Source organism: Pholcus phalangioides, unplaced genomic scaffold (assembly GCF_987345545.1).
Source record: "Pholcus phalangioides strain wild (caught in Gottingen) unplaced genomic scaffold, Ppha-v1.0 ptg000008l_1, whole genome shotgun sequence".
NCBI classification, from domain to species: Eukaryota; Metazoa; Arthropoda; class Arachnida; order Araneae; family Pholcidae; genus Pholcus; species Pholcus phalangioides.
In genome coordinates this window covers 4,994,734-5,018,912 of record NW_028301601.1, presented here as the reverse complement: position 1 = coordinate 5,018,912, position 24,179 = coordinate 4,994,734, and the positions used below count along the sequence as shown (strand labels likewise).

Below are 24,179 nucleotides of genomic sequence, written 5' to 3'. Positions count from 1 at the left end.
TATATCTTTGTATGAACAATGACAAAAATACATAATTGCACAGGGTAGTTACTTAGGCTGGGATTACACTACAAAAGTTTAATAAAATATTTTTTACCGAACTTGAAAAACCGCCAATAAGCCTGTTGGTTACATTCGCTCAAATGTATCCGATATGCTTATTGATAAAGTTGTGTAAAAACTTTACAAATTCTAATAGAGTGCAACGCTGGCATTAGAACCTGTTTAGTGTTTCTTCAATCTGCATCCAAAGTCTGCTGTATGGTTGCCAAAAATCTTAAAAACACAGCCACCACTTATAAGAATCAAATCGGCGAAACCAAATGTTTCAACATTAAGAAAATTTTGTAAGAATCTCCCCCTTCCAAAACTTATTCATTTTAATGGTGAAAGTAATGTCAATGCTCATTATAATGAATGACACCCAACACCATCTTTCCATCAAAAACGGATATATCTCACTGGTCATAGTAATGGAATGGCCACCACTATAAAATGGGGCGATGCTTGTTACAAGGTTCTCTCATTGAAAAACTACTTAGCCATTTTTACCTCTGTAACGACAATTACTGATCAGCATGTAACATACTTTATTGGGTTTTCCCCACACATAGTTTTACACATTTTTTTTTTAATTATCAACAGAAACATCTTTAATAACAGCAAAAATAAGTAATATATTAAATATATATTGCATTTCTTTAGAGACTAATTTAATTATGATAAATGCTTTGAATTTGGCAAAATAAATTGGGGCATCTCAAGAAAAATATTTGAAAAAAAAAAAATTTAAAAAGAACAAAACACAACGTCTTTTCAACCTAGAGCAAAAAAGAATTCGTGAGAAACTTTTGTAGTCATCCGATCAATTCTACCAGCAGAGTGGTTTGCGAAATAATCATCATTGGAAAAATTTCTACGCAAATTCAAATCAGTCCTAGGACGAGAAGACTCACATACGACTAGCTACAGAAATAACTCATTCTTCAAAATATTTCAGGAGGTCTGGTTCGATGGACTGAAAATAAAAAGAAAAAACATCACATTATAAGGTACGAGTGTCAGAAATATAAAAAGGGGTATAGTAATAATTAATATATAATGTTCAGTAAAAGTACCAATTTCCAGAGTTGAAAAATCTGTAGTTTGTCACGTGACAAAATATTTCGCTGCCAAACAAAAACTTGAGAATTGGGTATTTTTTGGGATGACTAGTTTTCCCAGAAAATATGAGAAATAGATTCCCATATTTCTCCTGTAATATTTTGGACCTCCTGTTTTTTTTTTTTTTTTTTTCATTAAAATTGTCCTTTTTCTTAGAATTCAAGTAAGCATTATTGAAAATATTGTTAGTTTTTACTGAAATCAAAAACAGATTATGACCAAGAATATTTGTTGCACAAATTTGTTATGTTAAATCTTTTTATCCTGAAATAATTCATTTAGATGCATTGTGATGTACAGTAGCACTTTATTCCCCCCCCCCCCCCTTCATTGGCAATTTTTTTTGAAGATTTTAACAATAACTGAAAACTTTGCTCAGTTTTGATATTGCATTCGGCAATAGTTGGCAATATTTTGTTAAGAAAACATTTTTGAAAAGCATGATTTCAGGATTTTTCTATACACAAATACAACGCCACAACAGGCAAATTGCCCAACGAGGTGGCTGACTTAAGAACATCATGGATCCCCGAGCCATTTTTTGGAGGCCCTACCTAGTACTGCTACACCACACATGCACCCCCGCGGAACCCCCCAACCAGTGTACGTGTAGTGCAACCTGACGTAAAGTTTGTTTCTGTGTAATGCTTGTTATGTGTAGTGCTGCCATCTGCCACCAGTTTTTTTCTAACTATGAGTGGCAAGTGTTATGATTGAATGATTTATCGTTGTAGAACTGTTGCTCTCTGTGCGAGACTTTTTAATGGGGAGATTGGCTCACATTTGCACCTTGAAATTGAGAACCACAGAAAACCAACTTCAGCCGACCACCACTGTGGGGTTCGAACCCGGATCCTCGCATCGTGAGTCCGTCACTATAACCACTCGACCACCACAGCGGCTAAGTGTAATTATCTGTAGGTGAGTGGGTTTGAACCCATATACGCTGAACTCTTCCCATCTCTAACTCTGTATCTTACCAACCCACCACTACCGCACTAAAGGAAATAGTATCTGTCAATGAACTGTTCTTACAATCATTTTAGAAGACTCTGGTTCCCGACCGGAAGATTTCGATTAGTCTAAGAATCTGAAGCATTAGCACCCATGTTTCAATATACCAAAAATTTAAGTTCGGTAATTTTTTTACAGCGAATCTCATCTCTTCGATATGAAATGAAAGATACAAATATTCAGTCAGACCTCGATAAAACAAGCTCCAACTCACTGAATTTCTCGATACAATTTTTTTTTCTTTTCTTGATTTCTGGAAAAAAAAAAAAATCAAACCCTTCCCCAAATGGAATTCTGATTCACGCTCATATTTAAATTCACACCTTCTGGAAAAAAATTTTTAGACCTAATTTTTAAATATTCTCCAAAAGATTACTACTGAGAATTTTACATCCTCAACTATCATGAGAGTTTGAAACTTTTTGCTGTTACAGTCGAACTCCAAAAAGCCAGAATTGTCAGTATTCTGGCACTGCAATAAACCGTTAAACCATTGCAGTGGAAGTCTGTTCACTGGAAATTCTTGCCACTAAGTGGGTTTGGCACTAAATCAGGAAGAGGAGCTGTATTTTTGGTTTGGACCATATCTACCATGCATATAGAATAGTAGTATAGAATAGATATATACGCTCCAAGGTTGAAATATTGTATCTGCTTCCATAGCTTAGATGGTAGAGCACTCGTCCGGCAAGCGAAAGACCAGGGTTCGTGTCCCCGTGGGGGGCAGTGATGAATTTTCTTCCTTGTAATCTTCATCTCCACAAATAACCAGTCTTTCGATGAATCTTGCATATCTACCATGTTGTACACTATTTACCAATCAGTATTTGGACACCTACGCAAATGACGATATCTGCAGTCCTGAGATATGTCACACCCTCCGCTGGTATATATTGTGTAGGAAACAACATCGGCATTAATCGCATGCAAGATGCCGTGCAGTTCAGACCTCTCTGATTTCGAGAAAGGTATAATTATCAGGTATCACAAAAATGACCGATCCTTAAGGCACATATCTAGCGAGCTGAAGTACCCAAAATCAACAGTGGCCTATGTGATTAAGAAGTGGAAGGTGAGCTGTGATAGTCGGCATTTGCCCCGAGTCGGCAGACCAACGAAACTGGGAGATAGAGACAGACGGGTGCTGTCCAGAGAAATTCTGAAGAACCGCACCCAACCGATGGCCCTCATCTGCGAGGAGTTTCAACAGGCATCCGGGAGTATTGTTTCAATGAATACCATCCGTAAGGAAGCACATCTGATTGGTTTTCATGGTCGTGCTGCAGCCCATAAGCCTTTGATCACAAAGTCCAACCGCGTTGCTCGGTTAATGTGGTGCAAAGCACATCGAAATTGGACCGTAGATCAGTGGAAACGGGTTCTTTGGAGCGATGAATCAAGGTTCACCCTCTACCGTTCGGATGGCAGGGTCTGTGTCTGGCGTCTGCCTGGAGAACGTCTCCTGCCAGAATGCATTGTGCCAACAGTCATGTTCGGCGGAGGTGGAATTATGGTCTGGGGGTGTTTCTCCTGGTATGGACTGGGACCCTTGGTCCCCATTCATGGTAAGCTCAACGCTGATGCCTACTGCACTATTTTGGATGACAATGTGCTTCCTACGTTGTGGCAGTTTTACGGGATGGACTCCTGTTACTTCCAGGACGACAATGCCAGCTGTCATACTGCGAGGTTAACCAAGGCTTGGTATGGTGCCAATGGGGTTCATAGAATGGACTGGCTTGCCCAGACCTGAACCCTATCGAGAACCTCTGGGACGAGTTGGATCGCCGAATTAAGGGGTGCCCTACCCGTCCAAAATCGGTGAAGGAACTGACATGTCTTCTCCAAGCTGAGTGGAAGAAAATACCACTAGCCGTCACACAAGGACTTGTGGAAAGTATACCCGGAGGGTTCACACTGTAATTGCCTCTCTTGGAGGCTCTACCAACTATTGATTTTGAATAAAGTTAGTTTTTCTTTTCTATTACAGGTGTCCAAATAATTATTGCTAGATAGTGTATTATTTTTGTAGTGCCAGCAATTTCCTACAGATACAAATCTTCATACCTATGGTAAGTTACTAATGTGGAAAGTGGTGTGCTGATACTTAAACTGAAGTAGCAACTTATCCATAGCTAGCTCCAATCTGACTCCAATATTTAAAAAAATTCCAGAAAACGGCTGAATATAACATTTATTACTTTGAAGTAAGACATGGTATGTTACATTCCCTCCCCCCCCCCCAAAGTAGAATATGTCAAAATGTGCAACTTTCATTGCAAGACAATCAGTGCTACTTCAGAACCATCTCAGGAAGAACTTTAAAAAGAGCTTTTCTGCTCTAAATGAATTTTTACTACAGAAAATTTTCAGTTCCAGAGCAATGCGAACATTCTGCTTTGGGCATTACACATAAAAACAAATATAACTGAATGAAAACCTTCTCCCGAATTCTGGAAGAGGAAAGAACATACGAGAACAATGTGTTGAGAGAAATATAACAGCACAAAAGGTATATGCACACTTGCCAACAATGCCACCACATACATGCCTTCAAGGCGAAATAGTCTAAATTTCAACAAGTCATGTGGCTATAATATAACGGGGGGGGGGGGGGGGTATTAACATACAAATTGGGGGGACGTTGTGCCCCCAATTTAGCTTTGAACTTTTAAAAAATGGGAAATTGGCAAAATGACTGGCTAAAGACATATAACCTAAAAAGAAAATTGGTAATTCTTACATTGGGATCAACGTTAGGTCCATATCTCTTAACGGGTTGCCCTTCTTTGTTCACAAGAAATTTAGAAAAATTCCATTTGATGAAGCTGGAAAAGAAAAATACATATCAGAAAATCAGTTACAGCAAATCTATTCCATGAATACAGATATTGATAAATATGCTTTTTAAAAATTTTATGCAAAATCTGCACTGAATTGCAATTTGACACTATCTTGCACAAGGGGTGGGCTGACAAGGCTCCAGCCCTGGGGCCCGGGAGGAATTTAATCATTTTTTTTGTTTTTCCACACTATAAATCCATCATAAAGGGGGGGCCCCGTGAAAGTCTGGTCGGGGGGCCCTGCTTCAGGATGTGGAGGCCATGATCTTGCAATTTCATGCATGAACAAAGTCTGGAAGAATATGAATATGGAATTTCAAGACTATCTAAATCGCAAGGCACTAACGTAAATGGTATTTTATAACAATGTAGTCATTTAAATATTGCATGGAGAAGAGAGTGGATTCTGGACAGCAGCTACAGGAAGAAATATGTTGCATGGATTTCCAAACCGAATTTAAAATAAATTGGTCTACACAGAAAAACAGGTAGACCAGCAACAAGTTACTTTTTTTATTATCAGACTTTTGTTTCAAATTCAGAACATAGATGACAGCACTTCAAACACATAACATGTATATTTCAGTCACATGTTGGAGAATAAGAATATGTACTAAAAATGTCATATAACGAATGTGGCTTATAATAAGAATCTTGCTATAATGAGCGATTTGCATGTGATTGTCAAATAGCTAATATTAAAAGATACAAAAATATTCAGTTATAGTGAGTTAAAAATAGGAAGCATTCAAGCATCCATCTCTTTTCACTATAACAAAAACTTTAAAAAAAAAATACCATTTTTTTCCTTCTCTTTCTCTCCAAGAATTAAACGTTCCTTGTAAAAATTACTCAGAGGTAAAAACTATTCCTAACAAAGAATGGATACAATGAATAAATGCCAGAACTTTGCCACTGGACTTATCCCATTGCACAGATCTCTTCCAGCCCAGCTTCGTGGCAGTCTTAAAGAACGGATACAGAAAAGTCAATTTTATTAGACTTTTGGTCTCTCCCAGTGACAAAGAGATCATGGGACCAGAACTTAGTTTAAATTCATTTCTGAATGGAAAAAAAAAAAAAATGTGCTAAAAAACTTTTTGATCAACAGAAAAATGTTGACTAGTCCATACCATGGAAGTGAGCATCGATATACAGCAACACCTCAGCTAACGAAGATAGTTTGTTCTGGTACCTCTTTCGTTAGCCAACATATTTTTTAGTTAGCCGAAACACTATTTCCTCCTCCCCCCCCCCCCACAGAGATCTCTATGGGGAAATAGTTTCATTTCAGAAATAGCAGAAAATTTGAAGACAAGTTTCATGAAATGCTAAGAAATTACTGAAAAATACAAATACTGACCAAGATAAAATGAAAGTATATGTTTGGGTGTTTAAGATTTTTTTTTTTATCCTATGCAGTTGGGTTTATGAGGTATAGTGAAAAAAGTGTGCAGTGGTGTTTTACATTATACAGTCAGCTCATTTCTCTCTCATGCACGTGAAGATGGAAAAGTTCCCAGACTGTCCAATTTGCTATTAAGAGGCTCACATACCTACTGGAACCCTTCGAGTCCGACGTTGGTTTTTTTTTTTTCTTTCTTTACCTTTTCTCTTAGCTTAAATCATTCATTTTCATATGAAATGACTAAAATTTTGAAACAGAATAAGAAGTATTTGAAAAGCAATTCTATTTGAAAATAAATTAATCTTTCTAGAGTAACAGTTACTCATTAGATTAGATAGCGCTTGCATTGATATCAAGAAAAATGTTTGTTAGCTGAATCAGTATTAGTTAGCCGAAGCAGAAAAATGCCTGGAAAAATCTTCATTAGCCAAAAAATTCATAAGCAGAGGCATTGGTTAGGGGTCATTCAAGTACTAAGTCAGCACCAAGGGGGGTTTCGGATTTGATGACGAGGGGGGGTTTTGAAGATTGCTTATGTCATCAACCACTGTTTTTGAAGATATGAAATATTTTAAGCTGCTGACGAAAATTTTGCTGACAAGGGGGGGGTGGGGAGAGGGGGTAAAAAAAATAGCTAAAAATCTGCTTGCGCAATACTTGAATGGCCCCTTAGACAAGGTATGACTATAATAGAATTTTAATTGTTCATTCGGTTGACAAATTACATTGACAATACAAAATTCTACGCAAAAACGAATCAGCACATGCTGGAATATATGGCCTTAACGTATTTATGTGGTACAGTTACGCTTGTTTCATGTTCGTGCTGCAATCTGTCTTACATTTTCTGAAGTAAAGTTGGAAATGCTTGAATTTCCATGTCATGTCAGTATCGTGTTGGGGGCCGTTCAAGTATTACGTCATCATCGATGGGGGGAGGGGGTTTGCGATTTGCTGACTTTTGATGGGGAGGGGGGTTTGGATAATGCTTACGTCATCAACCACCCTTTATGAAAATATGAGTTAGGATTCAGAGGGGCAGAGCTGATGACGAAATTTTGCTGGGGAGGGGGGGTCAGCGTGTTGCTGACTTCTGCTGCCGAGGGGGGGGGGGAACAAAAATGGCTAAAAATTTGCTTACGTAATACTTGAACAGCCCCCTTGTAGGCTCTGCGGAAAACTTAAAAATGGGAGGCCGAATCAACTGATGCAAGACCGGAAATCAATATCATGACTACAGTTGTGTTTGTTACTATTAAAATGAAATTATCTAAGTCATTTTAATGCTAATGAAACAGCGATTTTCTATCATTTTTAACCAGACAGAGTAAAAAAAACTCAAGATTTGCTAATAGCGAGAAGTCCATTGTAAAAATTTTTCTGGCGATTATGAATTGTCATTATAACAGACTTTTACTGTACATGCATCCCCAATAATGCACACAAATAATGTTCTTGCAATCGCTCAGAAGAATTTAAAAAAAAAAAAGAAGTACACGAGCAGTTAAATAGCACCTCTGAAATTGGTTCAGCCTTGTCAGAATCAATTTCTTCATCATCAAATTAATAAAACCTTAGAGCATCCTTTGGTACATAAAATGAATGTAAAAAGAAAATACTATTTGGGCAGATAAAAAAGGCAACATCCAACACTCGTAGACTCAAAATATTTTTATATTTTGAGCTTGATATATACCATCACTTCATCCAACAGATGTCTCATCAACTTTAGACACGGTCATCTTAAGAGAATCATGCCCCTTCCCCCAGGCCAAGTGATTTCTCCGAGAGGCCCTGCCTTCCTACTTTACCAAACACCATCTCTAGTCATATCACTATTGCAATTTACTGCTATTTATAAGTTGGGTTAGAAATGACACTATCTCTCAGTGGCTGCCTCAAAAATGCTCTTTACGGAAAAATATCTATTCTTCCCCAGGTTTGAACCTGGGGCAGTGATGGCAACCTTCATAATGTTGGATGAACATCTTACAACTATGCCACTTGAGACCTGGAAAATTCTCAAAAAATTAAACTACCCCTTGTTTTTCCTGAGCCCCATCTTCTCTCGATGCTCCCTGGCCATACCCAGGTGGGCCCCCATTCATTATGACGGCACTGACCTCAGCTACAACTGCTTTGTATCTAATTACTACTCTAATTTTTGCATTATGTGATAATTTCCCCAAGATCATACACATTGATTATGCAATAAAATACAAAATATTGTAATTTATCACATATATAATCACTTCCTTTGAGAATTCCCGCCAACACTGTGTCAATTCAGATGCTTGGAATAAAGAAAAAAACTCACTTTCCCAAAGTTCCAGGTAATTTCATCTTCAGATAGTTGAAGAGGGGATGAGCATTATCTCCATTCACATTGATTTTGCTGAACATGTCGAACTGGACGTTGTAACGCTTTACAAATTCTTTAATTTCAGCTTCTGAACCAGGCTCCTGTAAAATAAATACATTACAATACTTTTGTATTCTATTTTTTCTGTGACAAATATTAGACTACAAAGCATGTAGACCAGTAACAAGTTAATAAAAAAAAAGCATTTAGTCTAATAAAATGTAGTCAGATAATGTAAATTATCTGCAAGTTACATTTATGATGCACAAGTTTAAAATTTGAGGTTCATATATTGATCAAAAACTATACAGGCTTCCCTAAATTGTTTGCACAGTAGATATATCTGCAACCATAGACTTCGAAATAATGTTACTCATTTCAAAAAATGTTGAATGTGTGACACGCTGTTACTCAAAAACGTCGCAAAATATCACGAGTCATATACATACAAAAATAAAATAAAAATCAACTTTTGATGATGACAGTGTGCTAAAACTTCCAATTAGTGAAATATAAATGAAACTGAAAAGTCATTTACAAAAATTTGCATATTTTTCAAATTCCAAAATAACAGATATTCAGGATTTAGGTTTTTATCATTTATCGCCAATGATTGAAGGTGCGGTTCATAAACTGTAGAACCTAAATTTCATTCAAAGTTGTAAAAATTCAGTAACTGCCAAAAAATATCATTGTAGATAAAATGATATAGAGTTCATTCTATTCGTGTAGTCCCTGAAGATGTCATCTTCTAAGCCAATGAAAACTTCCCAATACAGTGATAAGTTGCCAAAAACAGATTAAATATACAAACCCACTATCAATATTTCGCTTAAAAATATTTATAATGTGATTAGCATTTTAGAGTGAAATCTACATTTTCATAAGTGGAACTTTTATCAGACTGTAGAAAGATTTTTTTTAAAGTCTAATATCCCTTAAACAAATTTTGAAATTTCAACCCCTTGACTGTTACTCGAAACTGGGTTTGGGCAAAGTACAATGTTGATGATTAGAGATCACTTTTTTTGGAGAAAAATATTTACTCCTTTTCACTTTAAAAAATAATTTTGATGCATTTTTCCAAAATATGTTCCACAGTTAAGGGGGGTTATGTACTTGCACATGTCATTTGAAAAAAAAAAAAAAATTGTAATTAACAAACAATTTGGGATAGCCTGTAAATAATATTGATTACACATATGTGTAAATAATATTGTCTTATGCAAACTCATTGAGATATGTCCAATTTTATAACCTAACCACAAATTAATTTTTTATGAAATGTATGATGTTACCGTTCATCTAACCGATGAAAATATTCTTATACACGAACTGGAAGGATATCTTAGTCCCTTGGGGTCTCAGAGCGATTTTATTTTATCTATTTTATTGCGTTACTGTTTTTTTTACTCTATTGTTTTTGTCTAGTTTTGTTAGTTATGTTTTTGTCCAATAACCCCTTTCTTCACCAATGTGGGTGAACCACACTCCACCAATGTTTGGTCTAACATCCATAATGATGACAATTCATACGTTAATGCTAGAACATTGCTACCAGACTTATCCCTTGTTGCTGAAATCTCTTCAAGTCCCAATCATTCATTCACAGGCAGTGTATGAAAGTTATTGGCGGTTGCCAATAACATGAGGGTTGCCAAGACCAGACTAGGGGAAAGAGTCTCTCAAGAGAGCTTGAGAAACACACGCATAGTTATGCTTTCTTCCTAGTTTGTATGTGTGTAAATTAATCAGAATAAATTTATTATGTGAAAGTAAACTATTGTCTAAGAAAGGTGTGTGTATAAAACAACCATCTCATACACATAACAACAGAGTATGAAATTTATGTATACAAGTTTTATCTGTATATATTTTTCAAAACACAAGCAAACATGCAATTTTTGACATTAGCCATAAATGAAATTTTCATTCAGAAAAAAAAAAAAAAAAAAGACACTCACCTGACCTCCGAACTGATTGCAAGGAAATCCGAGAATACGCAGGCCTTTAGACTCCGCATACTTCTCGTGCAGCGCTTGCAACTGCGTATAGTTTTTGGAGGTCGCGCCTCACTTGGACGCAACATTGACAATCAATGTTACGTGCCCCCTGTAAACAAATTTTGCAACATTATCAGTCTACCACTTTGCTACAACATTTGCTTAATAACTAATCATTAACAATTAGATTCATTGATAACTGTCATAAGTTTGGACAGATAAGATTCCTTTGATGGTTATTTAAAAACAGTTTTCAGCCTCACATACTTGTTATTGATAGATCAGTAGCGAGAGTACTTAACAGGAGTCTTTGGAAGGATTTCTAGGGTTCTGCAAGCTTTGAAAATAATTTATTTTGACTTTTGTTCACAAGAAAAGTGAATTTCTTATGTTTTCAAGTAAAGGCATATATTTTGAGCTCATTTCAGGATCGATAGGCCTGCTTCCAAGCAACTCCTAAACATTTGATTATTACTTGTGAACTTATGTATTAAAATATTGTCAACCGAAAATTAAGCTATAATCAATAACTCATTATTGCGAGGCCTTCAAGTCTATCTCTATAGACCTATCTATCTAATCAATTCTATACTAATGTAATTACATTAATTAAAATTATTACAGTATTAATTACAATTCAAACGATGCATCAAAACTATGCTATTTCAAAATAAGTATTTCTCCCCTTTAAGTGTGCATCAAAATGATTTTTCGCAGGATCAATAATTACTTCTCGAAACAAAAAAGCTGAACAACACTTGATAGTGACGAAATACAAATTGTTCCTGAAAAGTTTTTCTTACATCTTCCTTCAATAGATTTTTTTGCATTGTCAACTTAACAATATATTTGGTTTTTTGATATAGTTCACAAATATTCTATCAATTTTCCAATCAATAGCTCATTACAAAACTCCATAAATATGAACAAGATAACATGAATGACTTAAATTGTTGAACTTAAATAACAAATGAAACAAAGTTAATATAAAAAGGCATACTTGTATTTCTCCAGAGATACATCATTCCCATCAATATCTAGAGCATGAAACTCATAGATGGAAGTGGCATTTTTCCAGTCTGTTGCTTCTGCCTATAAAATTCAACACTATGTCTTCATGCACATAAATTTAAAAGTTTATATGTCATTCATTATATTCATTTCAGCTTGAATGTTTCTCTCAGATGTGAAAATTTATCATACAGACCCCCCTCCCCCAAACACCTCATACCAGTGGCCAAACACAATGGGGCATTTGTTTTATTATGTGCTCGTTAAATGTTTGCATGGATATATGGGACAGACAAAAAGGTCACATAAGCTATGTTAATAAAGATTTCAGAAAATCCATGATCCCATCTTCTTGTTGGAATGAAAACAATATATAGATGCTATTCCTTTGAAGCTAGAATTATAAAAATTCAAACTGCCAGCACATTTAGATTTTTAGGAAGGAAGCTTTATTAAAACATAGGGAATATTTAATTAATGATTAGAAATCAACATTATTTCTCAACAGAATCGATTTCTTATACCAAAATAATTGTATATATATATTTTAAACTAGATCCAATATTACTGCCATCCAACAGGCTTACAGTGAAACTCTTGCCCTCACTGTTGCCACAGTGGGGGTCGGTGGAAGTTTGTTTTCTGTGGTTCCCAACTTAAAGGTGTGAATGCAAGCCAATCTCCCTGTTAAAATGTCTCGCCACAGAGAACAACAGGCCTACAATAAAATTATTCAGTCATTACACTTCGGTCATAGTGAGAAAAATTTGTGGCAGATAGCAGCACTACACATAACAAGTATTACACGAAAACAAACTTCATGTCAGGTTTACAACACACCCCAAAGCAGAATGTTTAGCACTGTTCTGCGACGAGCCCTCAGCTGACTGGAATTGTTCTGCGGTAAAAATCCCCATACATATAATAATGTTTTTTTGCACTTTTTCTTAAAATTCTTCCAAATTTTTCTGCAGTGGCGCTAATTGTTCTGCGACGTACGTCACAGATTTTGGCACATTCTGCTTTGGGGACAACACATGCATTCCAACATGTACCAATTCGTTAGACATTCCACAGAGGAATATGGACGAGGTGCATACGTGGTGCAGTAGTAGTGAAACTCTTGTAAATGAGGGAGACAGGAGAAATGTATCATTATGAAAGATTTATTGTTATAGATGCAATATAAGATGGTGCATCAGGACCTTATGTAGGGAATTACCAAAGGCATAAGCTTGTATCTTGACAGACGTTATGTTAAGTATAGTGGCTTTATCAGAAACAAAAATAACATGAAAATGCAGTGGAACCTCGATAACTTGACACCCCAAAAGTATCAATATGCAATAGTCTTAAGCAGATATTAAGTTATAAAAGTTTTATTTAATCTCGCCTTCATAATTTTTAAATATTTATGTATGCATGTGTAAGTTTATTCAGGGCTGGAACTAAAGTGGGCAGAGCAGTAACTGCCTCGGGTGGCAATTTCACACGGAAAACCATAAAATTGTCAAATTTTGAAATTGTGGGATGAAACAATCATATTTGCACCGGGCAGCAGAAATCCTAATTACGGCCCCAACTTATAGGCTATATAATTGAACAATTTCATTCCATCTATAAATTAAAAATAATAATAATCCGCAGTTTTTCAAATAATCTTGAATTAGAGTGAAGAAGTATAGCATATCGAAATATCTGTTACTTGTGAATGAGCGGAATGAAATTTTCAAAAATGAATAAAATTAGAATCTAGCTTAGCTTATTAGGTACTCAAAACATCACAAGATCAAAAATTACAGATACTGTAACATTCACACAGTCATTTTATCATTCATTCACGGATAATTCTCAACTACGATTTTTGTAGTCTCCAAATTGAGTTTTCTGGTTTCAAACAGTAGGAAGGGGACTTATTTTAATGCACGGGGGAAAATCTGACCAACAAAAATGGATCTTAAAATAAAGGTCATCGTGAAAAATTATCAACTAGCCAACGTCTGAGCAATTTAAAAAAATTAGTTGTGATAACACAGTATAAATCATAGGCTACTTAAACAGGGATTCAGAAACTGGTGTTGAGTTAAAGAGGTTCCTCATTGAATTTATGATTGTGCCGACCACGAGAATAATAATATTGAGTTATCAAGTTCTATTATATATTCATTAACACAGAACGAGAAAAGAAAAATGAAAAAAAAACAACTTACCATTTTGCTTGCTCTACAAAGCACTCTAAATATTTTCCCCAGATTGCAGGTACCTATCGACAAGAGAGAGGAAGAATCATTTATTTGCGGAGTTTGATTCTGAAACATGCTCAAGAAAAAGTTACATTAACTGTAAAGTGTAGCCTACAAGAAACATGTTAGTACGCTTTCACATACAACAGGACTTGACAAAAAAATCTAGATGCCAATCAAATATTTTAGGAGCCGAGAGAATTTCTTTTGTTCTAGTTGCCAATATAATTTTTTCAGTCTCCATGGCGCTCTAGCACCAGAGATTTGTCAAGCCCCGATGTACATGCTTATATAAAACCAGATTCAACTCTACTTATAATCTATGCTTGATTTTAGAAACAAATTTACAAACTGCATATATGTGTTCTTACAAACTAATTTTCTGGTCCCGAACAATATACTATTCCCTTGAACATGTATAACTTTTCATGTTAATATAGGTTTGTAAAAATGAGCATGGACTATAATAAATCTCAAGTTCAAACATTGCAATGCCCTTTTCTTGCAAGCAGGACCATTTTACCACCACATAAGACCCTGGATAAGGCAATTTTTTTAAGCCTGTTACCGAATAAAAATACCTACCCACTTACCATGCTTATCTCGAATATTGTCCCAAGATTTAATTGTGTGTGAACAGCGTTACCCCCCCCCCAAACTTAAAGACAGCCCTGCTCTCAAGAGCAAATGGGAAACATGCCCTAAAGCCCAAAATTTTTTTAATTACTTGCTAAAAACGTGTAACCAACAGAGAAGTGCTAAAAACGTGTGGCCTTCAACAGAGAGGGTCACGGTGAATCAAGTCATTTATAAATTCTTTTGCATTATAAATTTACCATAAATGGTCCATGAAAATCCTAGCCCACCGTGGATGTCACGAGCCACTTACACAGCCAAAAACTCTTAGAGGTATGTATTTATATTTTTTTAGCCAAAAGCTAAACAAATACTTATTAGAGGATTTCAATACACTGATATCTAATCTAGACTAGTGTCAGCCCTTGATGTTGGGGACCAGGGATACAACACAACTGGACCTTGAATTCTGCAAACTACGTGGCCGCAGAAGGCGCACACTGAAAGAGGTAGGTTATTTTTTTTAAATCAGCCAAATATTATTCGCTTACATTGGAAAAATGCCCAGAAATAACCCCACATAATACAGATTTTATCACAGGCCAAAAAAAGGTGTATTTACAGGAAGGGTTTTCAGTACTGTTTCAAGACATGGGCCCCATCTGGGCACAGCCAGGGGCCCCTGTTTCACAGGCAAAGGGGCTTCACATAAATTAGATCTTGTAGAAATTTTCAAGAATTTGCCTGTTAAGGACCTCAGAAAAATCACTTGGACCACGAGTCCCCATGATACTCCAAAGACTGCCCTGGAGGGGTTAGCACAGGACAGCAATTTCGCAGGAGTGGAAAATTTCTTTAATAAGTGGTCAAGAATGTTCAAAGTATAATTCGAGAAGGGTGGCATAACCATAAATATGCCTCTGCCTAGAGAGCAAGGGGGTCAAGTCAGTGAGAGACCAGAAGAGTGAACTAGCAATGCAAGTATACAAGTGGTCAAAACAGTGACAGATTGTGGGGAGAGGTCAACAAATGACTCAGACAGTGTGCAAATATGCACGTGACTGAAAGAGGGACCAGTTCAATAAGCGACAAGAAATTGATTAGCTAGGTCCAGGGCCGCAACTAGTGGGGAGCAGGCAGGTCTGGTGCCCCAGGCACTGAACCAGAAAGGGGTGCCGAATTCACCCTTTCACTGCTTCTACATTACAAGGGACACTAAAATGCCGGCTCACCCCTGGTGACAAAGTATCTAGTTGCGGCCCTGGCTAGGTCAGTGACCAACCAAAAGTGTGACCTGGCTAGAGAGTGTGCACACATGTGAATGATTGAAAGAGGGACCTAGAGAGAAAGGGGCCAGGTCTGCAACCAACCAACCAACAGAATAGCCTGGATATCAAAGGGAACCAAATGATTGACTTGGAGAAAGGGACAATTTACGGGAGACCTAAAGCCCAGGGTCACATTTAAGGAATGGTGACGAAAATTTGAACAGAATAGGTGAGTGGGGGGGAAGGGCAAAACCATAAATCCACTTCTGCTGGGGGGGGGGGAGGGCGCACAATCCCGAAGTCCGGCCCAATTAGGTTTCAAATATTGCCGAAAAAAAAAACCAAACATACCCGAGACGAAGCTAACTAAAGGTTCAAACCTTATTTAGATGAACTAATGACAAGATTTTTCTGCGACCCTTGGCGAAATTTTCGCAACAAAATTCGTTTTAATGACTCATCCACTTACTTACCCCGGAGGCTGCAACACAGCAATATAGATAAATAAAACGCTGCCTCTACACGGCGGTGGCGTCGACGACCTTGGGGAGCCAAATCACGAACCGTGGCGTGCCCACAAACAATAATAAGCTCCGCTCTTATTTCAATATTATATTGTACATTAAATGGTAGCGTTACCACGCCAACTCCTTATCAAACAAACAAGCACCTTCAAGTAGCTTTATTTGTTTACATCCACGTGTCGAGGTCGGACTATGGACATTTACGATTAGCGAGAGAAAGTGAGAGGAAAAAAATCATAGAAATCGATTGGCCGCACTGGATAACGAATTTGCTTACCGCTCCCGTGGCGTAAATCGACAAAAAAAAATCGAAACCAAAATCGAAGAGGGCGCCTTGTATTTTAAATCGAAACGGAACCCAGCTGTAGAGGAAACGATTATTATTACATCATCATAATTATTAGTATGCGCCGTGCGTATTTTTTTTTCCCTTCACAATCCAGTGCGCAATGTAAATGATGCGCGCCAAGCCATACGCAACCAGTCTTGGATGATCGGATGACGTCACGGTGTTGACCTCCACGTGAGTGAGAAAAGACCTTCGGGATGTCACTTTTTTTTATTCCCCTTTCAAAACAAAAACTTCAATCATAATTTATGTCAACTTGGTGGGTTATAATTGATAATAATTATTACTATGGCTATTGTCCGAAGAAAGTTTTTTGGGTTGAGTCATGTTGAGATGTTAAATAATAAATATCTCGGTCTTTTTTTTTTTCTTCTCTTTTTGGGAAAGAGAAGAGATATTTACCGTTTTTCGTGCAATGCCGTGAGTTGGCATTTTTGCAATCATTGTGTTACCTTTTACGAGTACATGTAATCATGCACGTGTTTATCAGGACATTGTGAAGATGGTATCTTGAGCAGGGCCGCAACTAGATGCTTGGTTACCCGGGGCAAGTGCGCATTTAGGCACCCCCTTGTAATGTTGAAGGAAAGGTTTCAGAATAAAATTTGCGCCCCCACCTTCTGGTCCAGCGACCGGGGCACAAGACCCGCCTGCTCCCCGCAGTTGCGGCCCTGATCTTGAGACAGTGCCGTCTTAACGCGTGGACCCACCCGGGCACGGCCCGGGGGCCTAAAGAGAAAAGGAGCATTACAAAAATAAGATCCGGTTGAAATTTCCTAGAATTTACCAGGTAGGGCCTCAGAAAAAACAATTTGGCCCGGGGCTCGTGATGCTCTTAAGACTGCCCTCTGTCTTGAGATTATATGTGTGTGTGTCTTTCCTTTTATACATGGGGTTGGCACATGGGCGCAGAGGCGGATTTAAGGCTTTTGCTGCTTGTGAGCTAGTGTCGTCTTAACGAATGGGCTCGCCCGGACACGGCTCAGGGGATCAGGGGACCTCCAAAGAGGAAAGACCTCAGAAAAACGAGTTGAATTTTTCGAGAATTTTCCAGGTAGAGACTCAGAAAATCACTTGCCCCCCCCCCCCCTCCTTAGTAGCATACCGATATAGTACTACATAGAGATTTGATAACGTTCGACGTCGTTACCGATATCGTTCGACGTAGAAATGGTGGAATTTGTCTACGTAGTTCGACATAGAGAAATTTGGATTATTTCAAAAGGCACTATTATTATTGTAAAAGATATTCTCCTTCGAAACGAAATGCTGTAAAAATGAGATAGGGAAAAAAGAAGATATTTTGGCCTTTATTGAGCGAATATATTTTCAATATATTGCTCGATATCGGACTCGTAAAAATTTCCGACCTCTTTCCGACGTTCGACATTCATTTGACGTTCCGACGCCGGTCCGGTATCGGTACTATATCCTATCCGTACCATTGTGCTACTAAAGCAGGGGGGGGGGCATAATGCTCTTAAGACGTTAATGAACTTTACGACGTAATGAACTGATTTAAGACGTTAATAATAATATGTGTAAATGAACCTTACTTATAGCGTCGACGAAAACGTAACGACCTCGGATATAACGACAAATTTTTAGTCATTTTATACAAATACAACGCCACAACAGGCAACAGCCACCTCGCCCAACGAGGTGGCTGACTTAAGAACATCATGGATCCCCGAGCCATTTTTGGAGGCCCTACCTACTACTGCTACACCACACATGCACCCCCGCCCCGCCCGCGGAACCCCCAACGAATCGGTACATGCGGGAATGTGCGTGTACGTGTAGTGAAACCTGACGTGAAGTTTTTTGTTTATCTGTAATGCTTGTTATGTGTAGTGCTGCCATCTGCCACCACTTTTTCTAACTATGAGTGAAGTGTTACGATTGAATGATTTATCGTTGTAGGACTGTTGCTCTCTGTGGCGAGACTTTTTAACGGGGAGATCGGCTCGCATTTGTGCCTTGAAGTTGGGAGCCACAGAAAACCAACTTCAGCCGACCACCACTGTGGGGTTCGAACCCGGATCCTCGCATCGCGAGTCCGTCACTATAACCACTCGACCACCACAGCGGCTTTAATCCCGTTTCCCAAAAATCTACTAGAAATTCTTAAAAAAATTCGCGTTTTTTCAACGGAGCTTGACTTGATTCAAGCACTAATATCGGGGGGGGGGGAATGACGATTATTTGTATAATTTATGAATTATATAACAATATGATTATATAAATACAAAAATCATCTCATGTTTGTCATGTAGAGCTTTCTTTTGCTGTAAAATAATTTTGAATGCCTTGCAGACTTGCTGTATAGCACTCAAGCCAAGGGTTATTTATTGGTAGCAATTGGTAATTTTGCTACTACTACTACTACTAAACCAGATATGCACCTCGCTCATATTCCTCTGCGGAACCTCACTGATGCATGTTGGAATGTGCGTGTACGTTTAGTGAAACCTAGCGTGAAGTTTATTTCTGTGTAATGCTTGTTATGTGTATTCATATGTGTGTTCATAAAAAGAGGTTTGACTGTATTTCAGTTAATAAAGAGCTGTAGAATAGGAATCAATTAAAAATAATATATGTCATAGAATTTACCATATAGTCTACTGTATATTTATTCGTACATGTTAAGCGATATGAACTGTTTTTGTTTGACATTATTTTAAATCAAGATAAAAAAGAAAATAACACAATCATTTTTTTTTTATTCATTTTTTCAAATCAGGTACATTTCGAAGAAAGACGATTTCAGAATAAAGGGTGGGAGAAGTTAAAGCAAACTGCTACATTCCATAGTTCCAGGTTCCTAAACCTTCAAAACCTCTCGCTCCTCAACAGAAAACCAATATAGGCCTTCCAAAAGTTCTGAGCAGACAGAAAGACATGACCACTGACAGTCCAGAGAGACCATTTTGGGATGATTCACGTTCTTTCCCAAAGGAAAAAGTCCCGAGTAATGATTTTGTATGTAATGTGTTCGAATAACCTTATTTTCTCTACGCTCTTTATTATAAAGCCGGAAAATGAGCAATTAACTGTTTCGTTTAATGCGCTTCATATCCTCAAGGGGACACAGGATTTCATGCAAGGCATATGCAGTGATTACTCTGCAAATTAATTTAGAATTAGTTTAACGATTATGTTTTAAAATGCATCGTGTTTAGCTTGTATCTTGCATCGAAAATACTTTTAAATTTTTCATTCACACTATGAGTTTTGAAGCAAAAAAACTTGCGCGTTAAATTTTGCCTCTTTGTGTGTTTTGCACAAATGTGATTATACATGAGTGAAACGTTTACTTAGACCTATGGCTTGTGCTTCCTTCTCAAGGATATAAATGTGAAATTTCAATCAACTAGGGGTTCTAAGAAATTATGAAGCAAAGTATTTTTTTTTTATTTTGCATTCAAAATTTTCACTATTTGCAAAAATTTTAATTTTTAATGAATCTCAAAGATCCTAGTTCATTCTATAGCCCTAAGTTAGTTTAGTAAGTGTGCAAAATTTCGTAATGATTGGTCAAACCATTTTTGTGTAATTGTGTGTGCGCAATGGCAAAAATTGACATTTTGCGAAAAATGCGTTCAGAGATTGCGAGTTATGAATTTTGATGGAATTATTTTTTTCCTCCAAACTATAGATACATGGAAATAGCCACAGTGTTCAGAAATATTGTCAGCATGTTTTCTTTCTTTAATTTTTCGATTTGATGCTCAGAAAAGCCTGCAGCTTCAAATGCTCAACACACAGCAAGTTAAAAAAAAGCCACAGATTTGAGAACTAATGAAGAGAAAATTCCGCCTTCCAGTCCAGTGGTTAGGGAGCTAGCTTCTGACTACGCAGGTCTGGGTTCGGGCACGGATGTTTACTAACACTAACAAATTTCCTTGGACAGATCGTAAAGATCACAATATTAATAAAAAATTCACTTAATTTATTTTGCAGCCTGTATTTTACATTTAATATGTTCTGTGAGTAAAATTTGAGGGGAATTAGAAACTGATATAAGAAAAAGCTGACAAAAAGAAAGTTGCCTGGCATTATAATCGTTAATTTGTTAATTTTTGACTTTGTGGTGAAAAAAAGCATCCTCAATGCTATTGGGGTTTTCTTAATGATGTCATTTTGGTATATCATGGTAAGTGTAATACAAAAAAATATGAATATACAATTATTTCAGAAAATTAGCATTAAGGTGTCCAAAAGATTTAGAAGACGGGAAGTTTTCGACAAACTGTCGACAACAAATCTCATTATACAGACGTATAAGTGCATAAATCATTATTATTATTGCAAGAGAAACATTATGAAAATCTGGTTTCTCTCATTCAATTGGTGGACACTTATTTCTGATGCCCATTACCACAACATCAGAACACGCGAATTTTCACAACTAATCACACATAACAATATTACATGTAAATATGTTGACTATGAAATTTCCAGACATTGCCCAGACAAATAATGGTGTATAATTCATGTAATCACACTAATGGTGTTCACTGAAGACATGAACAGCTTCATGCGCACAAGTTCAATCTTTCTTGTATCCCCAATATATTCCCATTGTTGCTATGTTTTCCTTTACCATCATACAACCTAGGTTACGTTAAAAAAAACTCTGTTCATGCCACGTATTTCTATTGTGATTAATCAAAGGGAAATTTTTTTTTCACTCGACAAGAAAGCAATACTGATTCAGGAAAATATAATTGCCATAATAATAAACCGGTTTCTTCTCTTAATTTTGTACGGTCATTTGTTTTGGCGCAGCTTGACCCAATTGATCCTTGCGCCAATAAAATTTAAATCCAATCCAATCCTAATAAACCGCGGTAATGTAACTCAAGAGTACAATATAGACTTTATGATACACATATACGAAATGCAAATATGTATAAAAAAGGTGTAGGTCAAGGCTTGACAAATCGAAAAAACTTTTCGGCACCAGCCAAATTTCTTAGGAGCCAAGGATGATATTAATCTCAAGATAAAGTCCTAAATATTTTTTTTTTACTTTTTTCGATAGTTATCATATGGCTCTTGAGATTTGCCAAGCGCCGTGTTAGTAACAGTTTTTCCTTTCAACTAAATGAAGAAAAGACTCGCGGGCAACTATTGCGAATATAGAAGGGGTAAAAAAGACTATATTGCAAAAGTTACTCTCTGGTTATGAGTTGGACACCATGTTTAGAGTTTTTTAGATGTTCTTGTGTTGCGTATATTCGAAACACCCATTTAACATTGTGGATACCTACCAGGAGTCATTCCGCATTCCTTCATCAAATAATTGGTGTGTGTGCTGAAGCAATTCTGTAGTAACACTTATGGAAGCTCAACACTGTGTCGTGTATAGAATGCTCTCGTGTTGCACATAATCCAAAACCTCATCATCCCTCCCTGTGGGAATTATATTCTTACCAGAAATAATTGCTTTTCATCTGAATAATTTTAGTTTTTTAAAGTTTTTTCCAGATGAATTGCTGTTGGGTCACGTAGTTTAGAGCAAAGAACTACGTATCATTTATACTTCGTTTTAGTAACTTGTCTGCAGTAAAAAAAAATGGTCTAATAAAATTCCAAATTTCCTGAGCACAATCTGGACTATGAATTGAAGATTTTTTCTCTGTAATTCAAATTTTACTGGTTAAATCCTCTAAATCCTCTAAAGTAGGGTGGTAGTTGATTATATAGTGTAGAAACATGCGTGGTGTTACGAATATGATATTTGTAAAGTTTTGCTTTCGTAAGTTATGTAACATTAATTATGTGTGTGCATTTTTTTTTTTATTGAATAAATTTATTCACCCATTGATTGAAATTATTGAACCTGTGTACGCTATTCAGCATCTAAAGAAAATTCAAATGAAATGAAAATCAAACGTTGTAATAAATTTTACAATATTCAGAGTCAGTAGTGCTCATTTATGAAATCCTTTTCTTCTGGGTTTTTAATGTTTCTGAAGTTATTTCTCCTTTTTTGCAAATCTAAATTGTCATTTCTGTAAATAAGTGGTTTTTTTTATACCGACCCTAAAATTAAGGATCGGGGGGGGGGGGATGAATTTCACCCTTTTCCCCCCCCCCCCTTTTCAGCTCGGGGTAATTCTGTTAGGTTGCCACGCCAAGTCTCCGACGCGATCCTTTTTTTTTTTACTCTGTTTGGCGGTCATTTCCGAAGCGACAAGTGCAACCCCGGTAGGACTTCAGCGAGGACCAAAATGGCTGACAGTTCCGCTTGCATATGAAGGCGTCTTAGTGTGCGGTAAGTCACGTGCACCTCAAAATATGAAATATAGATTTCTAGTTTTTTTCAACTGTTGTACATCGAATCTCTCGCTTACGGTCACCCATGGTATTGAAAATTCTGTCCACAAATAAGGATTGTCCTTTGATAGGTGGTAAAATTGGTTAAGTACTAAAGTGTCCGCTGACGGAAGGTGTGCACCCAGAGAGAGCATCCCTGGTGTTTTGTTAAGGATTTCTAATACGATTCGCAAGCCCCCCCCCCCCCCCTACGTCTTTGCAGAGACCACGATTAACACGGCATTGGGCATCATGAACACATACATGTTCAACCCAATACTCACGGGCCAAATGCGATCCTCGGAGTTATCTGATATGGCCCGCGACCTTAAACTCAATTTTGTAAAAGTGAACTCAGCGACACATTTCCAGATCACTCAAGTGACCCGCAGCATATTTTTAGATCATCGCGACACAGTTCCGAAGCACTTGAGCGGTCCGTTATACATTTGCAGATTATTTAAGTAACCCGCGGCATATTTACATAGTACTTACGTGACCCACAGAGAAAGCATATTTACAGATAACCGCGGCACAGTTCTAGAGCACCTAAGCTACTCGTGGTACATTTTCAGATCATTTAAGGCAGTGGTTCTCAACCGGGGGCCATATGGCCTCCTAGTAGTACTGGGATACTTCAGGGAGGCCACGGAAGAAAATGGAGAAAGGGGCCATGACAGGTGGTTTGGAGGGCTGCAGAAAGCTGAGAAGAAAAATTAAGGTGTGAAGAAATAAAGATTTTATATTAGTTACTATGCACTTACGGAATCCAACAAAACCACCCATAAAACTAGGGCCGTCTTAGGATGCAAGGACCCATGGACCCACCCGGGCCTCACCACCTACATTTTACAGCAGGTTCCCTAGAGGATGGGGTTTTTCGCAGGCCCCCAGCTAGATTTTTCACAGAACCCCTCCCTCCATATTAAATTATAGAGTGAAAAAACAAAAATGATGAAAATCATATCAGGCCTCGGGCTGCAGCTCTGTCAGTCCCACTCTTGTGAGAACTCATGCCATATTCTCATGTCCATAAGTGACCCCACCCCTCATGATATTTTGTATAGTATAATAAATTTTGAAAATAAGT

At 37.3% G+C, this 24,179-nt stretch overlaps 1 protein-coding gene across 4 annotated transcripts; it reads right to left on the bottom strand.

Moving 5' to 3' along the window:
- Positions 1-573: 573 nt before the first annotated feature.
- On the bottom strand, positions 574-16,923 carry LOC149083535 (glutathione peroxidase-like). Of its 4 annotated transcripts, none has more exons than XM_089234060.1 (7): positions 16,694-16,923; positions 14,016-14,068; positions 11,795-11,886; positions 10,756-10,903; positions 8,747-8,892; positions 4,922-5,006; positions 574-1,018 (listed from the first exon to the last, which is right to left on the bottom strand). In XM_089234060.1, exons 2-7 carry the CDS (start codon positions 14,016-14,018, stop codon positions 980-982), a joined length of 513 nt encoding a protein of 170 aa, XP_089090186.1. In that variant the 5' UTR covers positions 14,019-14,068; positions 16,694-16,923; the 3' UTR covers positions 574-979. The 4 variants fall into 4 exon arrangements, with proteins under 4 accessions (XP_089090186.1, XP_089090185.1, XP_089090188.1 ...); XM_089234059.1 differs by lacking the exon at positions 16,694-16,923 and adding an exon at positions 16,366-16,681; XM_089234062.1 differs by lacking the exon at positions 16,694-16,923 and adding an exon at positions 16,273-16,385.
- Positions 16,924-24,179: the final 7,256 nt, after the last annotated feature.